Source organism: Vipera berus (assembly GCF_964194415.1).
Source record: "Vipera berus genome assembly, chromosome: 4".
Lineage (NCBI taxonomy): Eukaryota > Metazoa > Chordata > Lepidosauria > Squamata > Viperidae > Vipera > Vipera berus.
In genome coordinates, this window is record NC_138206.1 from 92,805,836 (window position 1) to 92,824,739 (window position 18,904).

The 18,904-nt window shown below is 35.5% G+C and overlaps 1 protein-coding gene across 7 annotated transcripts in view; it reads right to left on the reverse strand.

Annotated features, from left to right (window-relative positions):
• Positions 1-2,914: 2,914 nt before the first annotated feature.
• ATP11A (ATPase phospholipid transporting 11A) overlaps positions 2,915-18,904 on the reverse strand; it is a 129,683-nt gene continuing 113,693 nt past the window's right edge. For 3 of the 7 annotated variants that reach the window (XM_081326603.1, XM_081326598.1, XM_081326597.1), the window contains exons 26-29: positions 16,265-16,330; positions 15,403-15,506; positions 13,989-14,154; positions 2,915-5,647 (exon numbers count right to left, since the gene is read on the reverse strand). In XM_081326603.1, the coding sequence (XP_081182729.1) occupies positions 5,384-5,647; positions 13,989-14,154; positions 15,403-15,506; positions 16,265-16,330 (600 nt within the window). In that variant the 3' untranslated portion in view covers positions 2,915-5,383. Of the gene's footprint in view, positions 5,648-9,388; positions 9,522-11,432; positions 11,522-13,988; positions 14,155-15,402; positions 15,507-16,264; positions 16,331-18,904 lie in introns of all 7 variants that reach the window. The other 4 variants (XM_081326602.1, XM_081326601.1, XM_081326599.1 and 1 more) reach the window with 3 other exon arrangements.

The window sequence follows — 18,904 nt, forward strand, 5'->3', positions numbered from 1 at the left end:
TGGTCACATGCTTGGCAACTGGTTCATATTTATGACTGTCTCTGTGTTCCAACGTTATGTGATCTCCTTTTGTAACCTCCTGACAAGCAAAGTCAATGGGGCAAGCCAGATTCACTTAACAACTGGGCTACTAACTTATCAATTACAGTGATTCACTTAACAACTGAGACAAAAAAGGTCATAAATGGGGCAAAATTCATTTAACAGAAGTCTCTTAACAACAGAACTTTTGGGCTCAACTGTGGTCATAAGTCGAGGACTACCTGTAATAGTTATGCCCCTAACCGTAGCAGTTTTATGAATGGCCAAAAATAATTGCTTCAAAAAAATAAGTTGGCAATTTCAATTCCCATATTCAATTTTTATTTTTCATCTTTTGTAGGTGAAAGGAATAAAGTAGTATTCAGAAATTTCTAATGTCTGAAGGTTGAAGCAGAAGCCAACTGAAGATCAGAAATAATATATATCTTATCTAACTATTGACAGGTACAAATGTGAAAAGCAGAAGTTACAAATTGTAAGAGGAAATATCGAAATAACTATAGGAGATGAACTCTGCTAACAGAAAATTAGATGGTGAAAGATAGGATATGGACAAAGGGGCTTCCTGGAACATGGGAGGGACAGTGGTTTTATGCAGTCCGGATAGTTTATCGGATGATTAGGGAAGGGGCATTGAGTGCGATAGGGGAAGGGGGAATCTGCATCGGGGTAGGATATAAAGATGTGTCAAACAGCTCTGTAAGGTGTGGCTGAACTCCTGTGTGTGTTTCAGTCCACCAAGCCTTCGCAAACGCTTTATTTTGAATAAAACTTTGTTGCTGGAATTCCAAGTGAGTTTGTTCGTTTTTGGATCTTGAGCCACGTTCCAAACATAGGTATGAAGGCTTTTTTTTAAGTGGAGCTTTCTTGCCTCCTGTGCAAATCAAGACACTGTAATTTAGTTATTGCTAATTTTAAAAAGCAAAACTAGCAAAACAAGCATGTTCCTTAACTAGTCACTGTAAAAATCATGCTTGATCAGGTGTTTTTGCCTTCTGAAAGTACCTCTATTTTTTTCTGCACTAATAGTAAAAAAAGACAGTAGTAAAATCTGATTATGTATAAAAAGTATTCAGCATGATATAATTAAATTACTATTACAATTTAAAAATCCTATCTAAATTAAGAGCATCGTGCCCGCAGAGACTGGTACACAATACACCAAAACAAATATGTAAATTTTATTTTATTGCAAGCAGATTTAAACATCTACTGCTTTATATAGAATCTACAGAAAGTCCCAAAATATGGATATAAAGAATTCATGTTATCTACAGAAATGAAAGTTTAAAAACAGCACAGAAAATAAACTTTACATCAATGCACATGTATATATTTATATATATTTATACATATCTTAATAATTGAGACTGCTTTGAACCTTTTAATGAAGTATTATAGATTAACAGATTTTAAAGGCTGAATTATCAGGCAAGTGAACTTATCACTGTACCATTTACAAATACATGTCAGTATTTAGTGCTGATGACTATAGATATTTTAATGATTAATGTTCTAATAACTATATTCCACTTTTCCCAAGAGAATCTTCTGCCAATTCTACTTTGCAATATAGGTTGAAAGATTATTGAGAACAGTAAGCACATCACAGAATTTCAGATATACTTAAAATTCTGTATAGTTTTGACAAAGATAAAGCTATAGAAACTGATGTGTGCAATTATACAATGTACAATCATACACACAATTCTTTTATAATACTTTTGACAATATTCCATCAAAGCTTTTTGACATTATCTTATGGATATCACAATGTGTAATAAACAAGTTGATGCAAGCAGGAGATTAAATGGCTTTGTTTTTATGTCAAGTAGTTGGACAAAATAATACACATAAATAACCAGAAAAATTGGTAGCACTGACTTGGGGAGGAAATAATACAAAATGAAGTATTCTCTCTTCTCAGATTTCCATCAGTTTTGATTAATTTTATTGATTATTTATTGCTATTCATTTGTAATATCTAATTATGGGGTATAATGCACAGTGAATAGAAATGAACCACAGCTATAAATAATATTTCTGTAATTTCCTTTGCTCCCACTCAGATCAAAAAAGGTTTCCATTACCAAATGTGGTGCAAGCATAGAATTGAACCAATAACCAGTCTAGTTTTTCAGATTTTCAAGGTAAGAAGTAATGACTGCATATCTCATTTATTTTGTAGAATTCAATACTGGGTGTACCAGTGTACATAGATTGAGATTTTGTGCATAAAGGTTGAGCAAGGGGCTGGACTAGAAGACCTTAAAGGTCCATTCTGGCTCTATTCTGACTGAGGTCTCTGCACTTGAATTCTACACATATGCCTGTTACAGAAAGGCAGTGAAGAGAAATTGAAGTTAATACTTATATATCTTTTCCTTTGGTCATTTTCCTAAAATATTTTTAAAAACTAAATGAAGCTATTAAATTCAAAACTGTTTCTAACTTAATGTAATGAATGGAATCCCAGATTCAATCATTATGGGAGGCCTATTGAGTTTAATTTTAAAAACTGATTTAGTCTAAGACCAGCTCCTAGAAGGGGATGGTCAAAAAAGCCACAAAGTCAAGAAAGTATCAGCCACGGCCAGATTAAAGCCCTGCCTCTTTTTATGTGGGTGATAAAAGGGGGCAGAGTCTCAATTGTTCAGTCTCAGGTACTATTTGCCCTTTTTTTGACACGCACATACACTCTCTCACACATATACAGTACACTGGCAGATTCCCCTTGAACTCAGTGGTAAAAGATGTTTTAATATTTTTTTTCCAGAGAATGTCGGCTGGTGACCCCCAGGGGGAGAGCATTCTCGGTGGGTGCGCCAATCCTTTGGAACCGCTTACCAGCTGAAATCCGGATGGCCCCCGACCTTCGCTCCTTCCGGCGTGATCTAAAAACTTATCTATTCCAACAAGCCGGCCTGGCCTGATGGGTTTGGGTTTTAAAATTTTCTCACTCTATTGTTTTATTGTATTCTTACTTTATTGCTCTGTACACCGCCCTGAGTCCTCCGGGAGAAGGGCGGTATATAAAACAAATAAATAAATAAATGTTTCGGCCTGTAATTTTTTTTAAGGAAACAGTTGAGATACAACAATGTTGCCATGAGATCTTTCTTGAGCATGCAGGGCAGGAATGCAGCATTTTCAATAATCCCATAAGAGTCTTCCCATTTAAGGCTAATGGATGGAAATGAAAACATAACGGAGCAAGTGATACAAAGTTTTATGGAACAATACAAAATAATGGTGGCAGCAATTCCTTGTAAGACTGTCTATTCAAAGCCAATATTTACAAGCAAAAGCAAATAAAATAAAAATCAGCAGCTTTGGATGAAACCTATGTCTATAATATTAACATTCATCAGAGTTCCTACAATCTCAATTCCATTATAAGCTAAATTCTAGAGCTCCAAAAACTCATATATATAAAAAAATTCCTCTAAAACATATACTTAAAAATAGAATTGATATATTAACAAATGTATGCATAAATCAGATATATAAAGAGCTTCAGTATTGAAAAATATTTCATTGCAGAGGCATTTTTTAGATTTCTAAAAAAATACATTAAAAATAATTTTGCTAATTATACCCAGAGATTTATCACTAGCAGAGGTATAAAATCAATACCCACATCAAGTTGATTTTCTTTTAAATAAGAAATATTTATATATGTACATTTACAACCAGTGTTTTATGTGGGGGACTTTTCTACCCAACCTTCAAGTATACGGTGTCAAATAAATATATAATATTAAGTATGTTTTAAGTGTGTTAGCAACACCAGAAATGGAAATTGCTTGCATCTTAAAATTATCGAAATGCTATGATATGGGGAACTGTACGGAGTGAGAAAATATAAAAATGATAACATTCATTGGTGGTTGTTCCTCACATGATGATGCAAAAATGATGAGATATTATGTTGTGACATTACAACACAAAATCTATTTATTACAACACAAAATTGTCATGTGTAGGTAGATAAGGGGTGATGTTTGCATTATGGTGTTTGTTTTCCTAACTTGCCTCATCTTGCCTGCTCCACCAGACTTGGACTCCTATGAACAATCCAGATTCTTTTTTCTTCAGAGTCTTTGGTATAATGCATATTTCACATATTGCCTTTTAAAATATCTGTTGTCCCTATCTCTGCTCAGGAACCTAACAGGGAATTTGCACAAACAGCAATGTTAGTTTCAGTAATCTTTAAGCCTTTTTTATACTCTGAATAAAATACTGGAATTAAAATTAAACCAAGCTGGTATATGTTTATTATTAAAATCAATAGACAGCAAACTAGAGTCACAAATGGTGGTTCTCACAAGCTGTCTGTTGAAAATGACAAGCCTGCGTATAAAGGCTCCCCCCCCCCGAAGTATGATTGACTCCCTATTTGAATAATGGGAAAACACCATGTGGTGGTGCTAGCTAACACACACAGTCAGTTAATACCATAAAATTGTTAGTGTTGATTCCCCTTCTACTTTTAAGCTCAAATTAAAAGTAAAACAAGAAAATACTTGCTTTAATAATAACTTGTTAAATAATCAATTATTTGTTTTTCTTAATCAAAATAAGACCACAGACTAGCAGAACACTTCCTAATATATTACTTTAGAGTTATTAACTGGCTTGTTTATTACTACAATCTCCTATGGCTGAATTTAAAGGTTCAATAATTACTTTTAGTCTAATTGCTGTACTGGCCACATCACACATTTGATAGCCAGACTGACTTCTTAAGGATTATACTACATACTGTATACTTTAAAACATTGGTCTTTAGCCAAAAAAAGAGAGAATATTTTGAAATAACCTATAGTCCTATACTGACAATACAAAGATATTAAAATCTGTTTTTGAGTGCTGATTTGCACAGAAACACCCACAGAAAAAGCAAAGAAAGGACAGACTGTCAGAAGCAGCATCAGTGAATATACTTGCTGACTGAACATCCAAAAGTATTATTTATGACTGACCATTTTTCAAAATTCATATCCAGAGGCAGTCACTAATCGAAGCAGGGCTCATCAAACAAATAAAAAGGGATGATGGAGGTAACACACACAGTTTTTAACTGACAAGAATGAAAATAGCATTAGAACTATTTCCACAGTACCAGACTGTGTACGTAACCTATTGTTTCAACAGTTCAAAAGTATAAAAAAGACCAATACTCCTGGTTTTGTTGCAGGCGCTCTTGATTCAGCTTGTCTGGTTCTTACACGTGGCAGCAAAAGTCACGTTTTCTGGTTGGGTTCTTAAATGGTCCTTTGAAGATGGGCTAGAGTGGGAGCTGCTGTAGTTCTTAAAGGCTTGAGTTGGTGATCTGTCACAGAGATGTTTCAAAACCTGCACTTTGGTGATAGTACGGTGTGCTGGAATTGCAACGCTTGGAATAGTTGGAATAACCAAAGATAGATGGGAGCATTGAATAATCATAGTTTTGCCAGCGTGTGAACATTATTTTTTTAGAATGAGAACGAGACCTTTTTGCTGAGGACTTCTTGCATTCATTACTTCGGTATCTTGATCTCTTCAAAGAGGCAAGGGGTGTGAATTCTGAAATAGGGTCCTGATCATGGCCTGATGTTTTCTGCCAAAAAATCAAAAAGAATGCATTTTTAATAATCACAACTGAAATTTAAGTACGGTACTACTATCTAAAAGTGACAATATGGCCAAATGGCTACACAATTAACCACTTTTTATACAGTATCTTACATGACCCTGCATAATCATGACATATTGAAATGACTGAAATTGCAGATAGTTTTCCTCAATTTCAACAGAGAAAAATTATGTGGATATTTTTATGTAAGAATTAACTTGTCCTTCTTATAGCCAAAACTACAAAGGCAAATTCCAACCTCCCAATTTTTGAGCCATGGCTAGAAAATTCAGGATATTGGAATACATACACTTGGAACAAAGCATGTTTGGCAAACAGTGCTCTAAATTCTACCTATTACAGTGATACCAGATTTGGTCACAGTCCTGAAAGTTTGAGAACAGAAACTCATTTATTCAGGAGTCTGACCTGTCACAAAGCCTTAATTTGTGTTTTCCTGCAATTTTAGGGTTCAAGGAGTGAAACTACAGTAACTGTATCTCCCTCAAATGTTATCCTTTGTATAAAGCATCATGGTGGGCAGCGGGATCCAGTGGCTAAAATCAGAGTGATTTTTATCGACTTAGCAGTTGCTCTAATTACAATCTGAAAAAGAATCTTTGTTTTTATTTATTTTTATTTATTTTATTTTAATTCCATTTATATCCCGCCCTTCTCCGAAGACTCAGGGCGGCTTACAAACTTAGCAGTAGCCTTCATTCTATGTATATGCCTGCTTATTAGGGCTTTCACACACACCCCCAAGCGGCATTATTACAAAGTCAGCTTAATTGCCCCCAACAATCTGGGTCCTCATTTTACCTACCTCGGAAGGATGGAAGGCTGAGTCAACCTTGAGCCTGGTGGGATGCGAACCTGCACTAATTGCAGGCAGCTGGTGTTACTTAAGGAGGCATTAGCCCACTGCTCCACCAAGGCTCTTCCTTTAACATCTCTTTTAACATTTCTTCCATCTGATTGTTCCCATCCCCTGTCTGAGCAACTGTGATAATACTTTATGAGCTACAGTGGATTGCCAGTGACAGATTTATTTTATAGAAAACAAATTAATCACTTAACTAAAAGTGCTCCCTCAAATGATAACCAATTCTATTGAATTAAGGGAAGAACATCTTACGTATACTCATTCTGTGGAATGATCTTCCCCCAAACTAATTTATCTGACATTTTGCATGGATTTTCATCATCAGATAGGCTATTTAATGTTACAAATATTTTTACTGTATACTCTATCTCAAAATATAAATTCTTTTTAAAAATAAAAAATTGCATGCTTATTCTCTGATAATTTAGCTTTTCTACATATTTTATAACTGCTAAAAAACAAAAATGCTACATTTCTTTGTCATGCTGTGGGAAATGAAAGCTCTATTTTTTTCCCCAAATCTAAATTTCCAGATGCAGATATCAAACCAGATTAGACTACTTTTGAATGAAAAAGAATAAGGTCAGGTCATTTTAGAAACTGTTTTGGGCTACTAGAATAGAATAATAACTTTATTGTCACTTTGAATGTACACTAATTGGCACACATTAAAATGAAATTTCATTGCATTCAACTCTCAAAGCACTTCAAGTTATCTCCATCCCTAATTTGCAGGGAAAGATTTAAGGTTGCACAAATATCTGAAGGAGTGATTCACAAAGCAATTGGGAAAAGCTTTAGTAGCTGTTCCTGACTGTCTAAAGGCAAAGAACATTCATAATTGCTTCGCCTTAGTAGTGATTCCAAAGGTGGGATTATCTGTATAGGGACAGTTAGTGACATCTGTTAAAGAAGCTATAAGCTATAAGCCATCGAAGAAGATATGGCTGCTTTAAAGCATCAGGAAGAGCTACCGTATTTTCCGGTGTATAAGACGACTGGGCGTATAAGACGACCCCCTACTTTTCCTGTTAAATTATAGGGTTTGGGCTATACTCGCTGTATAAGACTACCCCACTGCTTACAAAGTCTGCTTGGATTGGGTGGGTCAGCTCTCCCTCCCTGCCTGCCCAGCCCTCCCTGTCTTCAAGATGATCCGAGCGGTAGTACGCATTTTTTTTAAAAAAATCCCATTTATATCCCGCCCTTCTCCAAAGACTCAGGGCGGCTTACAATCTAAAGCACAAATCAATGTGCTTAGCAATGTACAAAGTACACTTCCGGCATCCAGAGCCTGCCTGTGTTTCTTTAACCTCCACATGCTTCCGACTCTCGACAACTTCAGCGTTGTAAACCTTGCTGCTGTTAGTATCCTGGGTGACTCTTCTCCAAACCCCCTCTACCCCAACCCGGGTGAAAACACTAACGTGCACCCAGTGTGTGCCTATCCCTCTCCAACCAACTGCCCCCCCCATCCCTGTCTGGCTCCAGCGGGCTCGTCCACACGTCCCAGGGCCGCCCTCCAGCAGTCCCCGGCTCCGGTCCATCTGACCCCGACGGAAAACAGCCGGCCCTTGCCTCCAGCGCGCAGGCTATAGCATGCAGTCCCAGCACAGGTCCGTCGGCAGGCAAGGGAACAGCTGGCATGTTTTGTAGTGCCCAGGCTCCCTGTATGGCAAGGCAGACTGGGCTATCCTCCTGAGTGCCTGCGGGGTCCTCAGCAAAGCCCTGCAATGCAGGCACGTGCAAACGCCGTGAAGCAGCTGGTCGTCGGGTTTGCAGAGCCAGGAACCGACGATCAGCTGATAGTTGGGCTTGCTGATTACTGGCGACCTCCTCCCTTGTTTGTCGGAGCACCGGGTCATGGAGCGAGCCGTGTGCAGTGGGGGGGTGAGTAGGTGAAGCAGGGCTTGTTTTTGGAACGAGACCCCCTGCGGACAGCAATTTTGTGATTCCCTCCCCCTTCCTCAATGAGCTGCCGAGGTTGCCTGCGTGTATGTGTGGAGGGGTGTTGCCTCTGGTTTTTCCTGTAACATCGGACAATAAAACTGCCCCTAACCCTAACCCCTGGCGTATAAGACGACCCCCGACTTTTGAGAAGATTTTCATGGGTTAAAAAGTCATCTTATACGCCGGAAAATACGGTACTTCATTCATGCTAATTTGCTTTGGGAAATCATCTTCTGAATGTTTCACACAGCCTTGGGTATGTTTATCTTTCCAAGGGCTTCTTTGCACAATATAATCTATGCAATACAACATATGTGAAATTGTATTTCTGCTTCTTGTTCCTTGTTTATAATGTGTGAAAATATTTCTTAGAGAAATTGTTTTATTCGGAATTGCATACTCCTGTGTGCACCTGTAATGACAATCCAAGTGCTTTGAAGTGTGTAGTTTTTGCTTATATACACGTTTGGAGATTTAAGATAAACATTGGTACTTTTGAGATTTGTTTCATCATGTTATAGAATGGCAGCGTTCAATATATATGGAAGTTTTACAAAAAATATATGGGACAAAGTTCTTTGACTCATCTTACACACAGTCGTTTGAATACCATATTTGATTAACTTGCAAGTGTTCGTGCAACCTTACTAAAATCACTGAAAAAATAAATTGGCTTGCTTTTAAATTCTATTTTTTTCAGAATACTTGCACAGACATGCTCCCACACACAACATTCTATTATTAAAAACTTACCTGTATGGAGAACTAATAAAAAACAGACTATAATACTCAGAATAGAAGAATCAGACTTAAATTGTGAAAATATAGCAAAAACTCTGGAGGAAATGGCTTTCTCTTTGAAAATATCACAGCACACTAATAGAAATTACCTAATGATACCACGGTCAATGCTGTTACCTATCAGTGATCTAATTATGTCTCGGAAGCAGAAAGGGGTCCTTCAAGGAGAGGGTCATCGTTGTTCATCAAAGCATTTAGAGTTGATTTATGTTTCAAACTCCTCTGCAAGGATGAGGAAAAACACTGAAACTATACAATAGGTCCAATATGAACATCTTAAGAGGAACATGTAAATAATGTTAGGATAGCTTATATATGCAAAAATCTTCAAATCCTGCTAATGAAAACCTGACAGGTTGAGGAAAAAACATCAAGAAATAACTCTTTTATCATAGTTACAATTCAATGGTTTTATATTCTTTAATAAATCGTTTTTATACTTATTTTCTAGTTTTAGGTTTGTTATCCATGAACTTCAGAAGTTAGTAACTGATCTGCGTTCAAATATATAGTGATTCAGCATTAACCATCACCATTCCTGCTGAAATTAGGTCTGACTAAAAATTGTGATCCTGTGCGTTGGTTCTGGAAAAACCTGTGATACTTTTAAATGGAAGGATAATACCTTACACGATCATGCAAAAGATAGAATGAAGACACCCATAGGCCACATGCAGAAAAGCAGTTATAGATTTATATCCTGGCCCAAGTCCAAATCTGACTTTTATTTTCAGATTTAATGCTTGCTTTTTACTTCTATTTTAATCAAAAAGAAAATTTGAATTAAAGGAATCATATTTCACTTATAGCAAAAGACTAATGTTTGAAGAAAATGTTAAGTAGAAATGAAGATACATTAATACCCATCTTGTAAAACCAGAATAATTATATATAGCAGGATAAATGAGATAAATGCATAATTGTCAGAAAAAGATGCAAATTAGAAGAAATTCTAATTAGCTTTATGTAATTGTCCAGAAATATCATAGGAAATAGGATTTGGCTAATAATTTACCAAAAGAAAAAGATTCCTCCAAAGCTTTTGCAGTTTCACTGATTTAATAGCCCAATGCAGTTTGTCATACACGCTTTATTAAGCCATGGAAACAAAACAGTAAAAAAAGAAAAGAAAGAAAAAGAAAAAAAGGGACAATTTTCCTCTTTCAAATTTAGATGTTAAGAAAAAATGTTCTTGCTTACCACTCAGAAGTTGAACAACATAAAAACTGTAATGAACTTAGAAAAAAAGATCAGACTTATACTATCAAAATGGAAAGTGAAAAGTGAAAGAATAATTATCTATATGAAATACAGGCCAAACATAAAGTATAGAGATTCCTGATCCTACTTTACAAGATTAGATCAAAGTTTAGCTTATTGTTTAGAAAAAATAAACTAATTTCATCAAATTAGGAAAGATGACATGCTGGTAAGCAAAGGGAAATTAGAGTGAAAGAAACAATAGTTCTGGGCGTACTTTGAAAATGATTCAGCATCAATATTTGGAACTTCGGGTGAACTTTAGCAAGCACCTCTCTGCCATCCATTGAATGAATCCCAGTTTTTCTATGGTTTTTACACTAACCTGAAAAAAGTATTCCTGCCATAAGATTCACATTAATTCTAATAAGGTTTCTTAGCATCTTCTCCCATCACCGAAACACCTGGACATTGAAAAAACTGGATCCTTTAATAAATGAGAGATGCTATCCTCATGGAAGAGCCAAAACATTTTGAATCATTTTCAAAGTCAGAATTCTTTGAATCCATAGATTTAGACAGACATGTTCATATAATGGCTATCATGCTTCATGATTACAAATGAACAATGGCATTCAGGAATTCCCATCACATCTATGCTTAGCAATTGTGGATACTATTTAAATTACTAAAAAAGAATAAACACCACAGGGATATTGTATTTATATACAGTGATAAAGAATACATGCATACAGTTACATATATTGTTCACTTGGAAATGCAAAGAAAAAGAATCTCTAAAAATATTGCAATTGTTGTTTAATGTTCCATTAGGGAGATGAATTATGACTGATATGTTGTGGTTCTGAATGCACTTTCTAACATCCTGTCAATGATATGACCACACATGCAGAAAGGCAGGAAAAAAATCACCTTTTGCTCCATTAGAAACTTAGACTGCTTGAAGTCTGAGAAAGCATAAAGATGGTAGACTGCTCAACAGAAAGGCACTGGTGTTTAGTCTGATTTCCCAAGAAGATTGATGGTAGTACCCAGGTACATCATTTTTAGTTTAAAGCAAGGTAGCAGTTATTTAGAAAAAGCAGTATGGAAGACAGGAGTGTATTGAGAGTGGGAAAAGAAGAAACACAAGGAATAAATCTGATTAAATCCCAAAGGCTTACAAAGAAACAATGACAATGTAATGCATATAGAAAAGTGCACATTCCAATCACGGAGAAGTCCCTCAAACTTGTATACCAGATACCTTTATGAACATAGTACAACATCCTCATTATTACTGTAATCCTATACATGACGACTCAACTGTACCACTGCATTCAATAGTTCTTTAGGCAAGTGTAACATGCTAAAAACAATTCTTGCTTCTTCTACTTACTATTACTGTATTACTACATATTTAATTCATTGTACTGGAGCTCAGTTTCAGTTCTATAATGGCTACTATCATAGGCCATTCAGATTATAATGCAATGTAATTTATATAGCATAGTGTGATTTTATTTTTTTCACATAATGTCCTAACTAATCTCTACAACAATTTGAAGATAACAAGGCCATTTATTTAAATGTATTCATATAGGTTTGCCATATATTTGAAATATCAACATAGATAAATTGTATTACATTTAAAAAATAGGTTATCCTACTGGATACATTGAGCTTAACTGAAAAACCAAGAGTCATAATATATTTTTGTATCACTCTGGCAAACATTGAATAATGTCAGATTCTTTTATCTAAGTCAGACTATTTAGAGAAATTACTATGTCGTTAAATGCATGGGAAAATATATAAATGCTGATAAATCTGATGTCAGATTTTGAGATCAGAATGCCTAGTTTAGCCTTTCTATTCCTGTGTCCTCCCACTTGTGACATTTCAGATTGACTGGAAACTTGGATGTTGAACATCATGCTTTGGAATTCACTGTGCTTTATTGTTTGGAGGATTTCTTCACAATATTGGGGTTTAGGGTTTAGTGACCATGGTCTTGAGAATAGATGTTTTCGTAGCATCTGTAGCTGGCATCTTCAAAAACAAAGTAATTGCTAAACAGACCATGGGCAACGGAACAAGGATTTTATAGCCAGGCATCCTGACTTCTGATTGACGTTTGTTCAAGGTGGTTTCTGACTGGTGCAGACCAGTGAGGAAACCTGCTCAGTTGCCTGAGGTGTGCATAGTTATCCCAGAAAATCAAAGATAAATGCTTGCTGGGGAATTTTCAACAGCATGTAGGAAAGAGATGGCAGGAATAATGTGTGGCCCTGTTTTGGAATACATTGTTCTGAAGTCTTTATTGGAGGTTAGATAAACATTAGATGCAGTTGGTGTTTTTATCCTAATTTGCCATACCACTTTATAGATATTTGAAGTTTAGAGCAGATTTGGTTTTTAAAGGGTGATTTAAGAAATAATTAGATTATCAGAGTAACAATTTTTTTATTTTGAGTACAATGCCTTTGACTGCAGTGATACTTCTAGCTTTTGAAGTTATGATACACTGATGTCAAATCCATTCAACCCATCATACATTCAACTCTGTGGCTGTGGACATGTCCATGGAGAAAATCACAGCTGTTTGAATAGCTAGAAAGAAGTTGGTTTATGCAATTACAGTAAGGAACCAAAATAGAAATAATTTTATAAATTTTATAGAACATGAATACATAAAGATATAGTCTCTAGCTTATTTCCTGGCAAGCAACGTAAAACTATGTAAACATTTGGATATAATTGGCAGAAAATTGAATATAATATCAAAATATGTTACTATAGCCTTTTAAATTGCTTGACATTAAATATAATCTTTCTAATCTGTGCTAGAAGGATTTTAATTGATATCTATAATGGCAATGGCAATTTAATTATTTTAATATTTTGAGAAAAATGAAGATTATACAATAGTCTTTAATCATTAATAATAATGTAATTATCCATTTTTCTTGGAAACAAATATATGCTATTTTTTTTAGCTGCTAAAGTGACTGCAGCAAAACTGAGATATATTTTTCTTTGGAACAATAGTACTTTAAAAAAATTAAGAAATAGTAGAAAAAGTCTTTGAAGAGTCTTTTAGTTAAAGTTTGTTTTGTTCACATTTGGTCTCCATGTAACAAGACTGTGGAATACAGTATAAATGTAATTCCTAGTAAATTTATTACGGTATATCTATTTATACAAGTTATTTGTTAAAAATATTGGGGATGGATTTTTACAATTTTATATCTCTTCTTAAGATGATTTTTTTTGTGATTTGTTTGTTGTTGTATTTTTTTCTTTTTCCAATCATATACATTATATTGCAATCATATGTAAAATAAACTAGTATGTGAAATATTACAATAGTTTTATTCTCAGTATTTTACTAACTGGTTCAATAAAAATTTAAGCAATAAAATCAGAGATATTTAGAAGATATTTAGATAGATATTTTCTGTAAAAATAAGACAGCTAATTTTTTACCTGAATTCTTTCTGTTGTTGTGGGCCATATCTGCTGGCACAGAACCTTTTTCAGCACATCTGGAAGAAGACTCACAATTATAAGCATAATAATGCCCAGCCATGCAGGACCAGTAGATAGCATCTGCAGGAATATGTAGTACATCCTCTGGTAGTTGAGGAATGGCCTAATGGATGAAAAGTAAAATACTGTCAGGGGGTGGAAGACATGAATGAAAGCAATAGTGATTTCAACATGCATGTTTTTATTATTATATCCCATCTCCACATTCCTAGACTGGTTAGCTCAAAATACTATGTTTTCATTGGATATTACTGTTCTGCATGGAGATAAATAACTAAAATGACAGTATTTTCTATTAACCTGTCTCTTTAAAGGGCGTATTTACATTGGCAATATAGTCTTCCCTAAGCTAGGAGAAAAAAAAATTTGCAAGCAATTTCAGAGAGCCAGTTTGGTCTAGTGGTTGAGTTATAAGGTTAGAAATTAAGAGACTTTGAGTTCTAGAACTCAACAACAACTCCTTAGGCATGGTAGCTAGCTAAATGACTTTTGGGCCAGTCATTCTCTCAATCCAACTCACAGTGTTGTTACCTTATTTATAAAAAATAATAAAGGTGGGATTAAAAGAAACCTTTAAAAAACCTTATCTAGATTGGCTTCAATCTAGTTAAAGAAAATTAATGCAATACACACATAATTCATGGACGTTCAATTCCCACCCAAAATAACAAGCTATTTTTGTGTGTATACACTTCTCCCAAGTAAATAAATAGGGTTTTACTGAGACTCAAGCATAGATATTGGAAAGTCCTCTCCCAACTAGATTCTGGAGCTGGGGCTAACAACTAGGGCCCCATTAGAACCTAGAAAAATAACAAGAAAAGGGAGTAGAAGCAATTAGGAACTAACTGTCTCTCTGTCTCTCTCTGTGTGTATACAAATACACATCTACATACAGTACATACAAACACTAGTTGAATGTACATAACTGCACACAGACATTCTACCTCAGGATTTGGTGCTTTCTCCTCTCCTGTTTAAAGTGAAACCAGTGGAGGAGATTATCCAATAGCGTGGGATAAGGTATCATCAGTATGCTAATGATACTCAGATTTATATCTCCACCCTGGTCACCTAAAAGAAGCTGTAGAGCAAACATGTCAAACTCATGACTTCATGTGACGTCACGCAACATATCGGGACTTTTTCCCCATTGCCAGCAATGGGGTGGGTGCGGTTTCGGTGTGACGGATCCGGCCCGCAGGCCAGCAGTTTGACATGCCTGCCGTAGAGGTTCTGTTCCAATGTTCAGAGGCTAGGAGGGCCTAGATACAATGTGACCCCTGGATGTCTGAACTTTTATGTGCAACAGACAAAGGGATTTAAATATAGATTCACAATGGTTTCTTACCAAATGATCCCTCCCCAGAGAAGAGAAAAGACAATGTAGAAAAGTAGTGATCCCCAGATCACAAAGTGGTTAATCCAAGTCCAGTAGTGAGTATCCAGTGCAAGCTGTATAGAAAGATACTAATATCAGTATTTCAGGACATAGAGGAAAGGAGATTATATAAATATTTAGTTGCTTTATGATGGCCTTAACTTGCGGAATCCTGGATTTTTGAGCAATTTGTTCTTAGCTATCTAAACCAAAGTGCTGAAAAGTACTTTTAAGCAATACAGTATAGTTGTATATAAATTGCAGCAAATTTTATCAGCAGTTATCACCTCCCTACACTTTCTGTTCCCATACCAATCTATTTCTTCATGAGACAAAAATGCACTTCCTTACTCAGCTCTCTCTACATCATATTCCTCAGAAGCTGCAATTGTAAAATTATTTTTTGTTTACCACTGAGATGGCTATTGATAGTTTCTTCTAAAAGCTCCAAGCATTCAAATCTAATTGGAAACCAAACACACAACAGTTCTTCTAAATTCTTTTTATAAAGAGCTGATAAGATGAGGCACTTTATGTAATTAATTTCACCAGCTCTTTTTTAAAAATTTGCTTGACTTAACAACAGTAATAAGTCTCATTATGACCAAATTACTACCAATGATTTCTAAAAGTTCATCTTCTTAAAGGACTAAATAATCAGAGAGCTCTGACAAATACCACAGCTTTTAGTTTATGAGGGGGAAAACGCTTATTACCTTTTGCATGCCATGAAAATCTTTATAAACTTTATAAACATTACTTTTTCTTAAATATCATCCATATCATTTGGATTATAAGAATGTTGTCATTTTGATGTTTTAGAAGATTATACCTTTAATGTAACAGTGAATACCAGTACTGTGAACACCAGTGTTCCAAAGGTCCAGTTTCCAAACATCTATTCAGGAAGGAATAAATAAGTCCTAGGTTAGACATTCCAATAAAGAAAGGGGTTTGTTTGGTTTTTTAGAACAGTGCTGTTTATAGGTAGTCCTAGGCCAGAGGTAGGCAACCTTGGCTCTTTTATGACTCGTGGACTTCAACTCCCAGAATTCCTGAGCCAGCATGGAATCAGTAAATCCAGCTTCCCCCCTTGACTTTGTTAAAATTCGGTTGGGAAGGTCACAAATGATGATCACATGACCTCTGGACAATGCAATCCTTTTAGATGATGCTGGTTGCTAAGCACCTGAATTTTGATCACATGAACCTGGGCGTGCTACAACATGCGTGAGGATTGATAATAAGTCACCTCTTACAGTGTTGTTGAATAAATAAATGGTTGTAATAGACCAATATGTTCACCTCTAATAGCACATGGGAATTAAAACATTCTTTACAGAAAGCCTTGATTTAGTCTTTGCAACAGATCCTGAATTCAGCGTTCTAAGACTGAGTCATAATGCTACTACAGCCAATATACAGGTACTCCTCAACTTACAACCATTTGTTTAATGACCATTTGAAGTTACAACAGCACTGGAAAAAATGACTTATGGCCAGTTTTTACATGACTGTTGCAGTAATCCCATGGACATGTGATCAGTATTCAGGCACTTGAGAACTGGCATGTGTTTATGACAGTTACAGTTTCCTGGGATCATGTGATAACTCTTGTAACCTTCCTAGCTTGATTCTGACAAAGTCAATGGGGGAAGCCAGATTTGCTTAATGACCGCATGATTTACTTGACAACTGCAGTGATTCACTTAACAACTGTGGCAAAAAATGTTGTAAAATGGGGCACAATTCACTTAACAACTGTCATGCTTAGCAATAGAAATTTTGGGGCTCCATTGTCGTCATAAATCGAGGACTATGTGTAAAAGTCAGAAGCCTCAGCAAGTAGCAAAATATAGAAATGGGGGAAAAAAAGGATCTCCTGCCTGCCCAACATACAAACAAAATCAGTGAATCTGGAATGCTGAGCAACTTATGGAATTTGGGCATGGGGTAGAGGATATGCAGCTATAAAACAGAACGGCTGGAATTAGAGGTTTCAGGTGTGATATAAATAATCATACTACATTATTTTAGACTTTCATTATATTTAAAATACATTTTATGATTCACACAATTCTGTGCCATGCATCTACAGTATTATGGGGAAGGAGGATTGGAAAGGCTATCTATGAAAGAAAAGAGCAAATGTCATTTTAGCTCGATAGTACATGAATTATGATGTAAAAAGATTTAAATCCTATGCATGCTTATCAAGGAATAAATCCAACAGAATAAAAAAAACCCCTCTTACATCCTACATAAGATTTCACTGTTAATATCAAATGTAAAACAAAACAAAAATCATCCTTATCATTGGTGGTCATTGGTATCACATTTATATCTTTTTCCCATGACTTAATCATCTACCTTCTAGTAAAAGTAATTTGAAAATAATCCATAATAACAATAAAACAACTTTAGCTACCAAATGACAGATCCAGAAATGTGTAAGTATAACTCCACTTGCAGAATAGTTAGAAAAATGTTACAATCTCTCCTCCCTCTTGTGGACAACTTCCCACTCTTGAGATGAAAAACCCTCAGAGGAGTGATATTTCTAATTTTCCCCTTGAACAAATAAGTTTTAAAATGATGAATACATTTGGAATATTAGATTATTAGTGTATTCCAAAACTTTGTATCAAACAGTGATCAGAATTAGAGATCAACAAAATAGGATTCAAGAGTGAAATTGATATCAAGGTTCTTTTTTCTGAATAAGCAAAATGAAATGAATCACATGACTCTCATTTCCATTTGTATGTTAATGTTTGATATTTGTAACAGATATTAAAATATCTTTCTTGATTTTTTCATATATTTCCATATTTATGGGAAATATTTAACATTATTAGAAATTGTCCATTTCATAATAATGACCAGCTTAAAATCTGGCATTAAAATGAAAAAGATATAGGTAATTCAGTATCAGTTTATATAAATATTGAACATTTTTATAACAATTCAGGCTTTTAATGCCCTGGGCTGTCAATGGCTGCTGCCGAATGCTACATCAGTCTGTAATAAAATCACTTGATCCATGACTTAATTGTTGAAGAAAAGACTGATCTGGCATATCACTAAGACCTGGCTGGGGCAAGAGGGCAGGATTTATATAGAGCTTTATATCTCTACCCCAGGCCCCCAGGGTGATGCTGTGGATGTCCTATACCAATATCTGGAGGATTTGGGGGATTGGATAGTGCAAAAAGGGCTCCCACTCAACTCTAGCAAGATAAAGTGGCCGTGTGTCAGGACCCACCCCAAACCACGTCTTAGGAAGACAAAACTCTTGGAGCCAAATCTTAGTCCAAAAGGAATCTTTACTATGACATGCTTGGTTGTAGGAATACAAGACAGGACTTAATATTGTTCTACAAACTAAACCCTTATAAAGAGTTCCCGGTTCAACCCCCCCTTAACCCCATTTGGTCAGTCCCCCATCATTTACCTCGTATCATCCCTCTCA